Below are 15,533 nucleotides of genomic sequence, written 5' to 3'. Positions count from 1 at the left end.
GGCAGGTAGAAGGGCGTGTGTTTTGTTTGTTTTTTATTTATTTGACTGCATCAGGTCTTAGTTGCACATTACATTATCTTTAGTTGTGGCATAAAAACTCTTGGGTTTCCCTGATAGCTCAGTTGGTAAAGAATCCTATTGCAATGCTAGAGACCCCAGCTCACCTCCAGGAAGATTCACTGGAGAAGGGATAGACTACCCACTCCGAATTCTTGGGCTTCCCTTGTGGCTCAGCTGGTAAAGAATCTGTCCGCAATGCAGGAGACCTGGGTTCGATCCCTGGGTTGGAAAGATCTCCTGGAGAAGAGGAAAGGCTACCCACTCCAGTATTCTGGCCTGGAGAATTCCATGGACTGTAGTCCATGGGGTTACAAAGAGTCAGACACGACTGAGTGACTTCCACTTTCACTTTGGAAACTCTTAGTTGAGGCATGTGGGATCTAGTTCCCTGGCCAGGGATCAAACCCCGGGCCCCCTGCCTTGGGAGCGGGGAGTCTTAGCCACTGGACCACCAGGGAAGTCCCTAGGGCAAGTGTTTAACAGAGGGAAGAACATGGCAGGGAACTGGTGGTCTTGCCCTGTGTGGTGGGAGAGAAAGAGCAGGAGGAGGCTGCTGGAAACTGGAATGCCCAGGATGAGATCCAAAGCCCAAAAGGACTTTGGACTTGATCCTCAGGACTGCAGGAAGCCATGGGAGGATTTTAAATCATGATTTTATGTTTTAAAGGGGCAAGCCTGGAGGCAGGTATGTATCTTTGTCACAGTAGTACAGTAGGCAGCAGTGAGAGATGACTGTGGCCTGCCCCAGGGGCAAGGCCTGGGGAGAAGGGGTCAAGGCACCTGGGATGAGATAGCAGGTGCTAGGTTCAAAGGAAAGGGGTTGGGGTTTACTTAACTGGGATTTCCCAGCCCAGGAATGTTGAGAAAATAAGGAAGTGAGACTCTGCTGGAGGTGGAGGGGCAGGGAAGGGGCTGAGCTGGGGGGAGGAGACTTAGAAGTCTAGATTGGGGCCAGAGGGGATGGAGAACAAAGATGAAATCAAAGGCATTTAGGAGCCAGTATCGGCTGTGCTTGGTGATTACGTGTCCCTGGAAGAGACCTGTGCACCCAGCTCTGCTGTTGCGCAGCCTGGATGTTCCTGGCTTGCCGCTTAATCCGGGAGGTCTTCCTGGAGGAGCTGGGCAGTATACAGAGAAGTGCCTGGTAGAGAAGTTCCAGAGGCTGATCCAAGGCCAAGTGCAGAGCTGGAGCAGAGAGAGAGCTGGACAGGTGACATCCAAAGTCGAGTCATCCAGGGTCAGGGGGTCTAACTCTTATTTTACAGAAAAGGAAACTAAAGTCAGAAAAGCAAACTGCCCTACCTAAGGCCATACAGAAAAAAAGGGCCAAGTAATGGGGGCCAGAGCCCGCCTCTCCCAATCTCCAGTAGGAGCCCTCTCTTCCCACCACCTGGTCAGAGAAGAGGTGGCAGGTACACGATGAGCAGAAGAGACAGGACCGAGAGGTGGACCCTGGAGGCTGGCGATGGAGGGAGGGAGCAGAACCAAGAGAGGCTCCTGTTCCCGGGATGCTGAGGGGAGTCAGCAGCCACCCGGGACCAGCCTGCCCTGGGCTTTGGGGATGGGCAGCCAGCATGAATCAGCCTGTAGGAGAGCCGTCCAGGCGTCCCTGGCCACTTGCTCCTCAGTGGGAGAAGGCAAAGGCTCACTCCCAGGCTCATCCCCGTCCCCCAACCCGTCCTGCTGGCTTTCAGGGAGAGATGGGACTTGCCGGAGCAGCCCCCACCACCAATCCCCCGGGGCTTTCAGACTGCCAGAGCGCAGGGCTGGCCAGGCCTGCCTGGAAGATCCTGGGCTCCCACTCCGGCTCCTTCTGGGCTTTTCCCAGGCTGCCGCGCCCCCTCCTCTCCCACGCACTGTGCTGATCCGCCCAAGGCGCCGGGCGCCATCCACAGCCCATCATTAGACAGCCCCGTGTGGGGAGTTGGGGGTGGGGGGTGCATCAACCAAGAGGAAAACATCGGCAGTTTCTGTGACCCCAAATGAGGGCGGAGGCGCCTGGATTTGGACAGCAGCAATTAGCCGCCAACTGTGGGATCATGGGAAGTTATCACCTCTGCTGGCAAGGTGGATGTGGAGGGAACTCAAGGACCCAGGACAGCCTGGGGCCACCCCAGGAGGCACTGCTCCCAGAGAGAAGCCCACCAGGCAAAGGCCGTGTGCTGCAGGAGGCAAGGGACGCCTTCATGCTGAGCTAACAGGGGCGCCGCGGGGCAGACTCGGGCCCTCACGCCCCCGGACCAGGTGAGGGGTGCTAGGGGTTGCAGGTACAAGAGCTGGGCCAGCTTCTGCTTCTCCGTTTTCCTTGCCAAGCCCTCTGCCCTCGTCACCCTGGACCCCATCCTGGACGTAGCAGGGAGGCTGGAGGCTGGGAGTGTAGCCTGGGCTCTTGGAAAGTTCCCGAACCAACAGGGAAACATGCCCGGGGCGTAGATACAAGATAGGACAAGTTCAAAGGACTTCAGTGAGAGCCTTGCTCATGCGGGTTCCTGCTGACAGAAACGACTGGGTCCAGGTGACACTGATTGGCAAGACTTTCCCAAAGAAGATGACCCCAGAATGGGGCTTGCTTTCACATCTCTCCTCTGCCTCACCAGCCTGTCCCCCAGGAGGCTAGGTCGTGACACCAGAAAGAGAAGAGCCAGCCAGCCAGCCCTGGCAGCTGACATTTGGAGAATGTAGCAGGGCTGGGAGAAGGGGACCTATAACCTTTAGGTCACTGTGCTGACTCAGCAAGGTTTCATCTGGCGGCCACAGTGAGTGAGTCATCCCCACTTACCACTTAGCTGGTTTCTCCCCGGATGTCCTGTTCCTTTCTGTCAGTTCCAGGGCAGGAAGCAAGGGAGCATCCCTGGAAAGCCCTAGAGATGGATCCAAAAGGATGCCAGTTTCAGAGAGGCCTTGTTGGGAAGCCCAGAGTCTCCCACCCAGGCCTGCCACTTCTGCCCACCTGACTGAGGGCACCAGGGCAGAGTCTCCGGAAAGAAGTGGGGCACAGAAGAAGACGTAGCCCATGTCCGAATTCTCTGAATGCCCCATCCCCGGCCTTCACCCACTACATAGGCCCAGTCCCACCTGCTCAGCTAGGGAGAAGAGGGGTCTGAGGTTTCAAAGGTTAGGAGGAGAAACTGATCCAGGTGGTGTGGGGAGAAGAGCGCCCCCCCCCCCGGCACACACACACACATACACACACACTGAGACACACCCAACTGCGTGGGAACCTGTGGCCCCAGCCTTGGATTAGCTCAATGGCAGGCAGGGCAGGGCCTTGGGGAGCAGGTTTGTCGGCCACAACTGAGGAGCCTTTGTGTTTTGTTGCTGAGCTGGGGCTTTTGCAGGTCCATGACGTCTCGGAGGCCGGCCCGACGCCTGCCTTCTTGGCTCAGCACTTCTGAGAAGCCGTGAAGGAGGCCCAAACTGCCCAACCTCAGCCCCGGTGGGGAAACTGAGGCACGGGTGCAGACCTGGATCCCAGACCCTAGAGCTCATAGGATGACCAGGGACAAAAAAGCAGTGCTCAAGGTCAGGAAAAGCAACGGACTCATTCTTTGATATCCCCTGGATGCAAGAACCCCTCTGCCAAGGACACGGGCACTCTCCCCCCTCACTCCCCACCTCCCTGGCTTTTTCCTGCTCTGCACATAGCAGCCCCCTGCAGGTGCCCCCAACCTGGGTTCCTAAAAGTCCCTGTTCCTGACCGAGCACCTGACACCCAGTCAATGGACTCCATCCCTGCCCCCAGTCCCTTGACCTACCTGCCCACCAAGCCCAGTGTAGGCTAGCCCGCAGGCCCGGTGATTGCAGGACTGTAACTGGTGTTTCTGTGTCAATGGAGACACTGAGGTTACATTCCAGGAGGGACACCACCCAGAATGAGATCCTGGGGAGTTAGCTGGAGAACCTGGGTATATTTTTATGGCAGGGTGGCAAGAGCACTGGGCTGGATGCTACGGTTCTGTATCCCCGAGCAAGTGACCCAACCACTCTGGACCTTCATCTCCTTTGTAAAATGATGTGTTGCCTGGTCTTTTGAGCTCCACCGTGGTACCTTTTTGGTGGTCCTGATTCCCATATCTGGGGCACCCTCTGCTTCTCATGTACACACTACTATCTTTAAAACAGATAACCAATAAGGACCTACTGTATAGCACAGGGAACATTGTTCAATGTTAGGTGGCAGCCTGGATGGGAGGGGAATCAGGGGAAGAACGGATACATGTATATGTATGGCTGAATCCCTTCACTGTTAAGAAACTATCACAACATTGTTAATCGGCTGCATCCCAACACAAAATAAAAAGTTCATAGAAGAAAAGAGGGAGCCTGTGGGGAAGAAGAGATAGTGCCTTCTGCCCACCAGACAGCTGATGGAACAGCCCTAGTTGTTAAGGGAACCAGAGAGAGTCTGTAGGGTACTCGGCCATGACATGATCAGCTCAACCCAAAGCCAAACCTGGCTCCTTCCCTCTCCCACAAGGGGACTGTGGTCTGTTTAGAGACAGTGGGGATACAATAGAAATCATGCTAAACACACATGTCAGGAAACAAAAAAGGGTGCATACTCAAGTAATATGCAGTTGGGCAATAGAATAGAGGTGTCAGCTGAGTAAGAGGTGATGAGTGTCCAGAAGGGCTTCCTGGAAGAGGGGAACTAGGAGCACCCCCACCATGCCTAGTACTGGTAGGTGCCCAATAAGCATTTGTTGAGTGAAGTTCCAGGAAGGGAGGCCTCCTTCTTCATAAATGAGAAATGATGGTGATGATGATGATTGTGATGGTGATGAAACCCAGAGAAGGCTTCCGACCCACCTCTTCTGCACAGAGAAGGGCCCTGTTCCTGGGCCGCACCCCCATCTAGCCCTTTCTCCTCCTTTTTGGTGGTGCCTGCAGCTACCAGAGTTGCTGGGGTGGGGTGTGCCCCCCTCTCTGAAAAACCTCCCAATCCACCCAATCTAAAGAACAAGGAACATTCTATCCCATCTGGATCCCACAGATGGGAGGTGGGGGGAGATTGGATTCTAAGTCCCTGAGCCTGGAGTGGGGGGAAGGTAAGAGAGGGTCTTCAACCCTTATCAGTCTTCCCACCCCCTCCCAATTTCACCTCTGGGATCCTTGTTCTCAGTGACCCCAAACCCCAAACTCCGAGGGTTCCCTTATGCCCTACCCAACCCTGCTAACAACAGCAGTTCTAGGTACTTTCACCGAAAGCATTTTTACTGCAAACACTTGGCCACATGATGAATTGGCTATGAGGCAATTTTGCCAGGAAAGATGAAATAACTGGTTGACAGTTTGGTTTCATCTGGTTGAGGTGCTTTTCTTCTAGTTAGTGATATTACTGATGGCTTTATTAAGCTGACAGAAGATGACAGTTTGCCCTAAGAGTTGGTTTTATATTTTTAAACACACTACATTGGAGGAGAAAGAGGCCAAGGGCCTCCAAGGTACAGAGTTGAGCCCGCATTTCCCATAAAACTTTTTTGAGTCTATCAACAGACATGAGGCAATGCGCTAAGAAAACACTACAGTGTGGAGGCTTTCCCAGTGCAACTCAAGGGTCAATTACAAACACGCACCCTAATGTTTGGAAACTGATACCTCTCTCAATAAAGGAAGAAACTTCAGTAAAAAACGAAAAAGCTCAATGCCAGCTGAGGAAACGAATCAACAAGCAAAGAAAAAACAAGTATAAAATACTGTGAATGAAAGACTTGGTAGGCAAGTGCTTACTGCTTAGACAAGGACAACCCACAAAACAAAGTCAGTTCTCTGCACAGTATTGCCATGCATTCACACACACCTTCTCCGGTGGCTCAGTGGTAAAGAACCCACCTGCCAATGCAGGAGACGTGGGTTCGATCCCTGGAGAAGGAAATGGCAACCCACTCTAGTATTCTTGCCTAGGAAATCCCATGGACAGAAGAGCCTGTCCATGAGGGCGCAAAAGAGTCAGACACAACTTGGCAACTAAACAACAACAATTTTGTTTCTCCTGTTTCACTACATCCTTTTTAATGTCCCTCTTCTTTTTTATTATTTTATCTTTTTCGGCAAAATTGCCTTAAGGACAATTAGTTACACAGCAAAAATGTGGCAAAGATGTTTAAGGTGCAAATAGCGGACAAAGCTAACAGTGGGCTGTGGGCAGAGAGGCCCAGGTCAGGATGCCCCTGCCTGCTCCTTGGAAGTCCTCCCACCTGCCTGTCTGCCCATCACGGGGCAGAGGAGCAGGGGCCCAGGCCACCCACTTAGTGCCCAGTGAGGGCACTCAGGCACTTTCCTCATTGCCCCGCCCGCCTTGGGGTTGCTTCTGGGGGAGTCACACGGGACGGGAGGCAGCAGCCTCATCCCAAAACACATGCAAGGCGGGCAGGGCCACCCCAGCCTAGTGAGGCGATAATGGGTGAGACGCAGCACCCCCGGGGCACCGGAACCCCTTGCAGCGGCCTCCCCGCCCCACGCCCCGGCCGCTGTCCGCCTTCCCCCCTGCTGGCACTCTGCAGGGTGAGGTCACTGCTGAAGATGTGAAAAATGAATGTCAATCTGTGCTCCAGGCACTGAACACCACCTGTCCCCACACCCCAGTAGGTGAAAGGAGATGGGGTCGCTGCAGGCTTGGTGGGCTGTGTCCTACTGTAGGTCCCACCACCGTGCCCTGGCACCAATCCCAAGGTGGATCCGTCCTACCACTGCCATCCCCACCCCGCCCCCCCCAACCCCCCAGTGGCCCGAGCCCTCCCAACTGGCTTTTCCTGTTCCCGGCTTTGTGTGGTGAAAGTTCCCCAATTATACCCACATTATCTCAGCTGCTGGGCAGCCTCCAGCAGACTTGAGGAGTGGAGGCTTGGGGGTGGGGGAGGGAGCACCCACTTACTCTGCTGGGAGGGCCTAGGGCTTAGGTCCTCGCCAACTGGCCAGTCAGCAGGAGAACTGGGCTGACTGGCCCACTGACCTCACTGTGGGATGGTGTCTGGGGTGGGGCACCACTGGGCTGGGCTGTGGTTCAGAGAAATCAGACAGTGGAGGCCAGAAAGGACCAAGGAGATGCTGAAGTCCAGTCTGCTCCCTCCCAGGGGAGGAGAATAGGGCTCAGAAAGGGGAAGTGACCTGCCGAGGTGCCAAGGCGAGCTCTAGATGGAGCCGGGCTAGAAGCCAGCACCCCTGACCTGCTGCTCAGTGCCACCTCCATGATTCCCCCACCACCCACAGTGTTCTCTGTCGGGGACAAGTCAGAAGCCCAGAGACCGGCCAAGGGGATGGCTGGAGGGATGGGGTGGCGGTACCCCAGGTGGACCTTGAAGGGCTGTGTGGATGTGACCGGATGCAGAGGAGGTGAGCATAGGGAAGCTTTCAGAATGTGGCAAGGGCCTGGCTTCGAGGGCCAAAGATACGTTTATTCAGCAGGCATGTCCTGAGTGCCAGCTGTGTGCCAAACTTGGGGATGCCATTCTGACCTAGAGAGACCTGGCTGGTACCTTCTTAGGGGAGGTGTGAAGGGCAGCATACTTCACTGACCATAGTCTTAGGAGCCTTCAGAGGAATACGCTCTGCTCCCGCCTCCATCATGCAGAGGCAAGTGTAGCCCCGAGTTCCCACTCTGGAAAGCAGACTCCCTTGGGGGCCCATTTAAGCCATCCCCTGCCTCGGGGTCAGTCCAGGGCCTGATGTTGATCTTAACTGATGGTGCTCAATAAAGTGAGTGAAATAAGAAAGCAAGGATGGCTGATGACAGAACTCAGGAGTGAGCCCACTGGAGGGCATGGCAGGCCCAGGTAGATCAGGGGGCTGAGCCAAGTTCAGAGTTAGGGAAAAACTCAGACAAAAGCCATTCGAGAGGGAATAAAGCAAAATCGGCAGGGAGACTAGAGGGTGTTCATTCATTCACTTGATGCCACCGATCACTCCATGCCACTGATCACTCCGTCCTGCCTGCAAGTCTCTCGTCTCCATCTTCCACTGCCATCTGTCCGGCCACAAATGTTGACTGAGCACCTACTATGACCGGAGGCTGGGCCCAGCACCGGGGATACAGGGATGGAAAAGACTCAGAGGCTGCTCTGAGGAGCTCATCATCTGGCAGAGGAGAAGCCAGAGGTGTGAACAACCACATTCCCAGGCAGAAAAGAGCCACAATAGGGTGAGAGGATCGGGGAAGCTTCCCAAAGGAGGTGGCCTGAGTCGGACAGCCATAGGTGGAAAAGGGCCTAGGCCTTCTAGGGAACCGCAGGAACAGGAGTCTAGATGTGTAGCATCAGGCATTCCCTGGGGGCCCAGTGGTTAGGACTCTGTGTTCTCACTGCCAAGGGCCCCAGTCTGATCTCACAAGTCTCACTGTGTGGCCCCCCTCCCCCCAAAATTAGATGTGTAGCTTCTACAGCTCTGTGCTCCTTGGAGGCTGGGACTCATTGACGTGACTCCAGTTCTGATAACAGACTCAAAAAGTGGCACAAAAACGGGAGGAGGGAGGAAGGAGACACAGAAATGTGGCCTATTCCGCGGAACGGTCCAGTCGGATTTGGTCGGAAGGCCTCGTGTACAGAGTGATGTGGACAGAAAGGCAGGGTCCAGATGATGAGGACGTCAAATGCCAAGTTATGACAGCCAGACGTGACTGTGAAGGCGAACATGAGCCAGAGAGGCTGAGCCTCATGCAGTGCCTGCATCTCTCAGCCTGGTTGGGTAGGGGGGCTGAGCCAGTGCACTCCAGGGCCCAGGCACTCAGCCCTTTGCGGGGAGAAGACAGTGGGTGTGGCCTTACTGATGGGGCCCCCGGGAATCCCCTAGCGCTTCCTGCCTCCTGACACGTCCTCATCCATCATACCATTTGGTTCTCTTAGCAACCTGTGAGCTAGAGAGGACTGGATTATCCACCCCATTTATCAGACGAGGGAGCCGAGGCCCAGAAAGGTGAAGAAGCTGGTGGCTCCTCAGCTGGGCCTCTGCCCAAAAAAGCAGCACATTCAACCCTCATCAAAAATAAGGGTGCAGAGGGATATTTACTGCCACAGAGCAGCATCGATAATAATATCACTAGGTGAAAGTACAGCTTAAGGACTAGTGTGTACACTATGACTCTGATTTCGTTTTAAAAAAAAACACATGGTTACCAAGATATACGGAGAAGAATGTAAAAGAGGTTGTGCGTGCATGCTACGTCACTTTAGTCATATCTGACTCTGCAACACTATGGACTATAGCCTGCCAGGCTTCTCTGTCTATGGGATTCTCCAGGCAAGCATACTGGAGTGGGTTGCCATGCTCTTCTCCAGGGGATCTTCCCGACCCAGGATCTAGCCCGAATCTCTTCTGTCTCCTGCATTGACAGGTGGGTTCTTTTACCACTAGTGCCACCTGAAAAGCCCGAACAAAAGGTTACTTCCCATCAGGTGATCAATGATAACGTCTGTGTGGTGGAATCATGGGTTGTCATTTTCTTCTCAGTATTTTTCAATATCCCCCACAGTGTTTCTAAAAACAGGCAATTATGATTTTTATTGTCAGAATTTTTTAAATATGACTGCTGGAAAATAAAAGACCAGCACACAGGGAATCGGGGTGGGGGCTCTGGCTGATCCTGACCACCCTCCGCCCTCTCTCTCTATCAGGAGCCCACACACAGATGGTCCAGGTGAACGACTCCATGTATGGTTTCATCGGCACGGACGTGGTGCTTCACTGCAGCTTCGCCAACCCGCTGCCGGGCGTGAAGATCACCCAGGTCACATGGCAGAAGGCCACCAATGGCTCCAAGCAGAACGTGGCCATCTACAACCCAGCCATGGGCGTCTCGGTGCTGGCCCCCTACCGCGAGCGTGTGGAGTTCCTGCGGCCCTCCTTCACAGACGGTACCATCCGCCTCTCCCGCCTGGAGCTGAAGGACGAGGGCGTCTACATCTGCGAGTTTGCCACCTTCCCTGCGGGCAACCGAGAGAGCCAGCTCAATCTCACTGTGATGGGTAAGCTGACCTAACCGCGCCTCTCTGCTTGGGCACAGCCTGGGGGCTGGGCCATCTTCAGTGGATGCAGAGGTTCTCCTTGGGTCGGCATGCTCCCAAGCTCTGGATGTGGCACTTTCAGTCCCTTCTCGCCACACTGTCCCCATTCACTAGGGATGGGGGCTGGCCTTAGCTGTGAGCAGAGCTGAGGATCAGTATTCAGGTTGGAGCCCCACTGTGGGGCGCAGGAAGACACCATGGTAAGAGAGCCTGCCGAGACTCCAGGAAGACTTGCGCTAGACAAAAGCTCATACAAAGAACAGAGCAGGAAGACCATGGGTGAGACCCAAGGAGGTCCCTGTTAGAAGTGCTGGGAGGGGCCTTGGTGAAGCACAGCTGAGTGGCAAGGATGCCCAGGGCAACCTGAAGCAAGGCCTGACAGGTGCCTGCCCTCCCGGCCTGTGTGTCCTTGATGAGGCAGGAGAGCCAGACCCATGGAGCTCTCTTGTTCCCGGCAGCCAAACCCACCAATTGGATAGAGGGCACCCACACAGTGCTTCGAGCCAGGAAGGGGCAGGATGACAAGGTCCTGGTGGCCACCTGCACGTCAGCCAATGGGAAACCTCCCAGTGTGGTGTCCTGGGAAACGCGGCTGAAGGGCGAGGCGGAATACCAGGAGATCCGGAACCCCAACGGCACGGTGACCGTCATCAGCCGCTACCGCCTGGTGCCCAGCCGGGAAGCCCACCGGCAGTCCCTGGCCTGCATAGTCAACTACCACATGGACCGCTTCCGGGAAAGCCTCACCCTCGACGTGCAGTGTGAGCGCGGCAGGGCGTTGGGGGCGGGGCCTCCGGGCGGGGGCGGGGCGCGTACTGTCCCCTCCCACCGCCCCACTCACCAGCCCTCCCTCCGTTGGGGGTGGGGCCTCCGGGCGGGGGCGGGGCGCGTACTGTCCCCTCCCACCGCCCCACTCTCACCAGCCCTCCCCCGCCGCCTCTTCGCTGGCTGGCTTGTGCTTCCTTTTTCCTCTTTCGCTTCCTCCTCCCTTTCTGGGGGCACTCTGTCCTCTCTTCCCCCCTTCTCCCTTTGTCCACCATCTCCCCCCCGGCCTTGTTCCCTGCTGCTCCTACTCTGAGGGCCTGCGACCTCCCAACCCTGGCACTCTTCCCCCTCTTCTGGCTTTTTCCTTGTCTTTTCCCCATCTGAGGCTCATCACCCTCTGAGGCTCCCCCCTCCACGCCCTAAGTCCTGCTCTCCCGACCTCACCCTTTCCACACATCGCCCCTTGTCTCACAGACGAGCCCGAGGTGACCATTGAGGGGTTTGATGGCAACTGGTACCTGCAGCGGATGGATGTGAAGCTCACGTGCAAAGCCGATGCCAACCCCCCAGCCACTGAGTACCACTGGACCACGTAAGTGCTGCGGGGCTGGCTGGTCGCCTTGCAAGGAACCTTGCTGCACCCACTCCACCTCCAGGAGCCTTGGACAGGGAGGAAATGAAGGTCTAGATTCAGGTTTCTCAGTGAGGAGAAAGGCCATGACAGACACACACACAGGCACCCTCCCATGTTTGACTGCATTAGGGTCAGCAGAACAAACCATTCTGCCAGGGGGGCTTCCCTCGTGATCTGCCTCCTTTCTGCTCCCTAATCAAAAACGTTGTCATTCTCCTTTGGTGATTCAGTCTGAGTCACTCCCATCCCAGCCCCCAGTATTTATTTTTATCAAGGTGTCCCCAGGGAGGTTGGCTTTCTGGAGCATCTCAGATCTCTCTTTGTTCCTTTTCCTTCTCTCCAGCACCCTCAGATTCTCAGGGAGAGGCAGCAGTCAGCCCAGAATGCCTGTGTTCATGGAGTGCTTGCCCCAAGGCCAATCCCATTCTTGGCTTCGTGGTTTTTGGGCTTAAACCTCTCAGGGTCTAGTCTCCCCCTCCAGCCAGCTGTGACAGCCTGAGCCAGGGTTCTTCCCAGAGAACAGCTGGATGGAACACACAGAAGGAGAGGGGCATGGGGAAGCCAAGAAGTAGGTTGACTTGGGTGGCCAGAGAGGATGGCTGCCCAGACTGTGTCTGCATTCTTTTTCCAAGAAATGGAGGGCACTGGCACACCCTCGCTGTTTATTACCATCCACTTCCTGGGACCAGGAGTGGCTCTGAAGGTGTGAATGGGCAGGGCCTCCCTGCCAGTTTCAGTTCTGGGTCCAACAGTTTTGTGGCACTGAGGATCAAGAGGAAGGAAAAAGGTCTTCTGGGTCCAGGAAACTTCTGGAACTCTCTCGGCATAAAAAAGACTTGTGACATGCCCAGCAAGGAAAGGAGATGGTGAAATGGAACACAGTTCCTAAACACGGGTCATATCTCATTACCCAAGTAGCCTGTTACAATTCTAGGCCAGGACCCCAGCTTTAGTAGATTTGAGGTTATTGTTGTTTAGTCGCTAAGTCATGTCCAACTCCCCACAACTCCATGAACTGTAGCCCACCAGGTTCCTCTGTCCATGGGATTTTCTAGGCAAAAGTACTGGAGTGGGTTGCCATTTCCTACCTCAGATTCAGTGTTAGGACTCTAGATTATTAACCAACTGCCTAGGGAACCAAGAACTAACTACCAAGAGCCAGTGTAGTAAAAAGAGCACTGTGCTGAGAGTCCAAAGATCTGGTGAGATCCCCAGTTGTCAGTTTCTAGCTATGTTTCCTTGGCCTTGAACCTGGTTTCTCCTACGTAGTATCTCTTAGATACTGTGGGGCCAGTATCTACCTGTACCATCTGCATTTCAGTGCTGTGATGAGCAAATGTGAGACACCGAATAATGTAAAACTGCCACATGCAAGAGATTACTGTTGCTTTTATTGTTTTTACTCCTTCCAAGACAGATGCTGCCTGTTAACTCAGCCAAAGGGCTGATGGTGTTGGAGTCAGGAGGATGACACAGGGGTAGCTTCGTGGGGCTGGAGAATCATAACCCTCTGCCTTGTCTCCCAACCCTTGCAGGCAGAATGGCTCCCTCCCCAAGGGTGTGGAGGCCCAGAACAGAACTCTTTTCTTCAGGGGACCCATCAACTACAGCCTGGCAGGAACCTATGTCTGTGAGGCCACCAACCCCATCGGCACCCGCTCAGGCCAGGTGGAGGTCAATATCACAGGTAGGAAGTTGCACTCTTCCCTGCCTCTCCCCACCCACTGCTTCCTCCACTGCCAGTGTCCCCCACCTTAGGGCTGGGTCATCGGAGGAAGTTTGCTTCTCCTGTTCCTGCTTCTCTGGTTCTCCTTTGAGCTGTGGCCATTGGCCTCATTTTACGTTTCTCTTTCTTCTATGAAGGCTGTGTGTGAAACAGGGTGACCCCTCCTCAATCAGAGCGACCGAGACAGAGTTTCCAGGAGGGAGGGAGGAAGTGCTGTTTACTGCAGTGCTGGGGGTGGTGGGGGCTGGTAAGAGCCTTCTCCTGGATCTGCGACCACACACCTGTGATGCTGGCTTGATAGAGTGGGCTGGAGGGAGGACCATATCTCCTCTGAGTTCTGTTCCTGCAGTTCAGAAAATCCTCGTGGGCTGGAGGGTGGGGCTTACCTCAAGCAGGGATACAGAGGGGAAGGCCAGGAGTGAGCCCACAGTCATGGTGGTCTGTGTGCTGCGAGTGGATTGCTGTTTTCCCTGCATTTTTCTCTGTCAGGGCAGATGGGAGGGAGATTCAGCCTCCTGACCTCTTAGGGCAAAGAGAACACAAGGGCTGGGATGTTCTGGGGGAGACATCACATGGGACGTGAAAGGAGTGTGGGCTTCATTGTCAGACAGCTGCACACAAGCCCTCATCTGTAAAATGGGCATAATATGACGTGCCTGGAAGACTTGCTGTCAGAATTTACATATGTACGCCCAGCACCTAGCACAGACCAGTCTGTCAATAAATGGCCCGTGTTCTGTGGTTATTATCTTGGCTCTGTCATTATCATTATTAATGGAAGGATCAAAACAAGCTGATAGAGGGGTAAATTACCATCACAACTTTGCAACCAGGGTGTCTTTAACCTGTACCTGAGCTAGCTGCAGGGTGAGAAAGTGACAGAAAAAAACTCTTAGGACAGGAAGTAACCTGTGAAAGTGTAATGCTGCTGCAGAGCTGGACAGGAAGTGACCTCAGGGAGACCTGAGCCAGGCTCAGGGATACAGGGAGTTTGGTGGTGGTTACTGGGCTCCAGGCGCAGAGCTTGAGCAAGTTCTGAGGATTCATTGGTTCTGAACCTGTTTCTCAGAAGTAGGAGACCTCATCTAGGGGTATGTAGAAGGCTCAGCTGCTGATAGAACCTCCCAAAGCTGTCCAGGGGCTGTACCTACCTGTCTTTGGGGCTGCTCTGTCACCTCTCTAGCCAGGGGTCAGGAGGAGGGTCACTTGTCACTTGCTCTTTTCTTCAACTCCCTGCGTTTGGCCCTCGGACTGATTAAGGTTGTAGAAGTGCCAGAGGGACACACCGTTTTTAAGGGCATGAGCCCACTCTGTCCCTCCTTGCCTGGCAAAGTAATAAAGCTATTCCTTTCTACTTTACCCCCTCCCCCAAAAAAGAGGTGTCAGAGGTGGAGCCTGAGGAAAGCTGAGGCAATCTAGGATTTGGGGGTTCCCGTAAGTTGGCAAGGGTGGAAAGGCTAGAGTCACACACTTCTTACCCCCTGGAGAAAGTCTGAGCAAAGGAAAGCTCAGTAAGAGCCTCCTGGGGGCATCAGCTCTGGCCCTGGGGCCATGCAGCACAGAGGGGTGAACACTAGTCATAAGGGAACATGCTCCCCTGCGGGGAGGCAGGTCGTGTGAAGGATAGCACAGACTTGGCCTGACTATGTTTGCGTATGGGCTCTTCCTGGCTCTGTGTGGCCTTCACCTTGTTGAGCCTCAGCTTCCTGTTCTGTAATATGGAGACCAGCATATTTATCTCGGGCTTCTTGTGCTCATACCAAGTCCACTTTCCATGTCCCAGCGCACAGCGTGGATGCCCTGCATGGGGTACCTTCCCCCAGCAGAGGACCACTGACACAATCACTGCATCACTGCATCCCCCTCAAGCAGGCAGGCTTTCTGGGGAAATTGCTGACTGGGAAATCAAGGGTAGAGGCCAAGAAACCCCAGAGGAATGACATCTCTTTGATCGTATTCCCCAGCATGAGCGGACTGGCCAGAGGCCTCAGAGCCAAATAGTGTGCCCTATCCCAGAGACAGGGCCAGGAAGGAATGTCAGGGCCTCCCTTCTCCCAAAGCCCAGGGGGACGCAGGACCACCGTGAAGGCAGGGCTGCTCATCAGAGGGAGTCCTCAGGTCCAGGAGCAAGGCGGAAGAAAAGAGGGCAACTTCCCAGGTCCAGACTGGGAACAGAAAGGAAGCAAGGGAAACCAGCGTGGAGGTGAGCCATCTCCTAGGACATGATTGTGCCAATGACACCCTCTGTGGGATCTATGGTCAGGCCGAGGTGGTCTTCAGGGAAAGGTGGACGAGGCCGGGGTCACACGGGGCTCCAGCTGAAAGAGGCACGCAGCGTGTCCCCTCGTGCTCC

The 15,533-nt window shown here is 54.7% G+C and overlaps 1 protein-coding gene across 1 annotated transcript in view; it reads left to right on the top strand.

Annotated features, from left to right (window-relative positions):
- The window catches only part of NECTIN1 (nectin cell adhesion molecule 1), a 72,651-nt gene that overhangs the window by 45,148 nt on the left and 11,970 nt on the right, over positions 1–15,533 (top strand). The window contains exons 2-5 of the mRNA XM_043481662.1: positions 9,666–10,016; positions 10,514–10,816; positions 11,295–11,412; positions 12,990–13,141. Coding sequence (XP_043337597.1) covers positions 9,666–10,016; positions 10,514–10,816; positions 11,295–11,412; positions 12,990–13,141 — 924 coding nt within the window. The remainder of the gene's footprint in view (positions 1–9,665; positions 10,017–10,513; positions 10,817–11,294; positions 11,413–12,989; positions 13,142–15,533) is intronic.

This window comes from Cervus canadensis, chromosome 11, assembly GCF_019320065.1.
Source record: "Cervus canadensis isolate Bull #8, Minnesota chromosome 11, ASM1932006v1, whole genome shotgun sequence".
Lineage (NCBI taxonomy): Eukaryota > Metazoa > Chordata > Mammalia > Artiodactyla > Cervidae > Cervus > Cervus canadensis.
The sequence above is the reverse complement of the archived record's forward strand: the minus strand, read 5'-3'. Positions and strand labels throughout refer to the sequence as shown.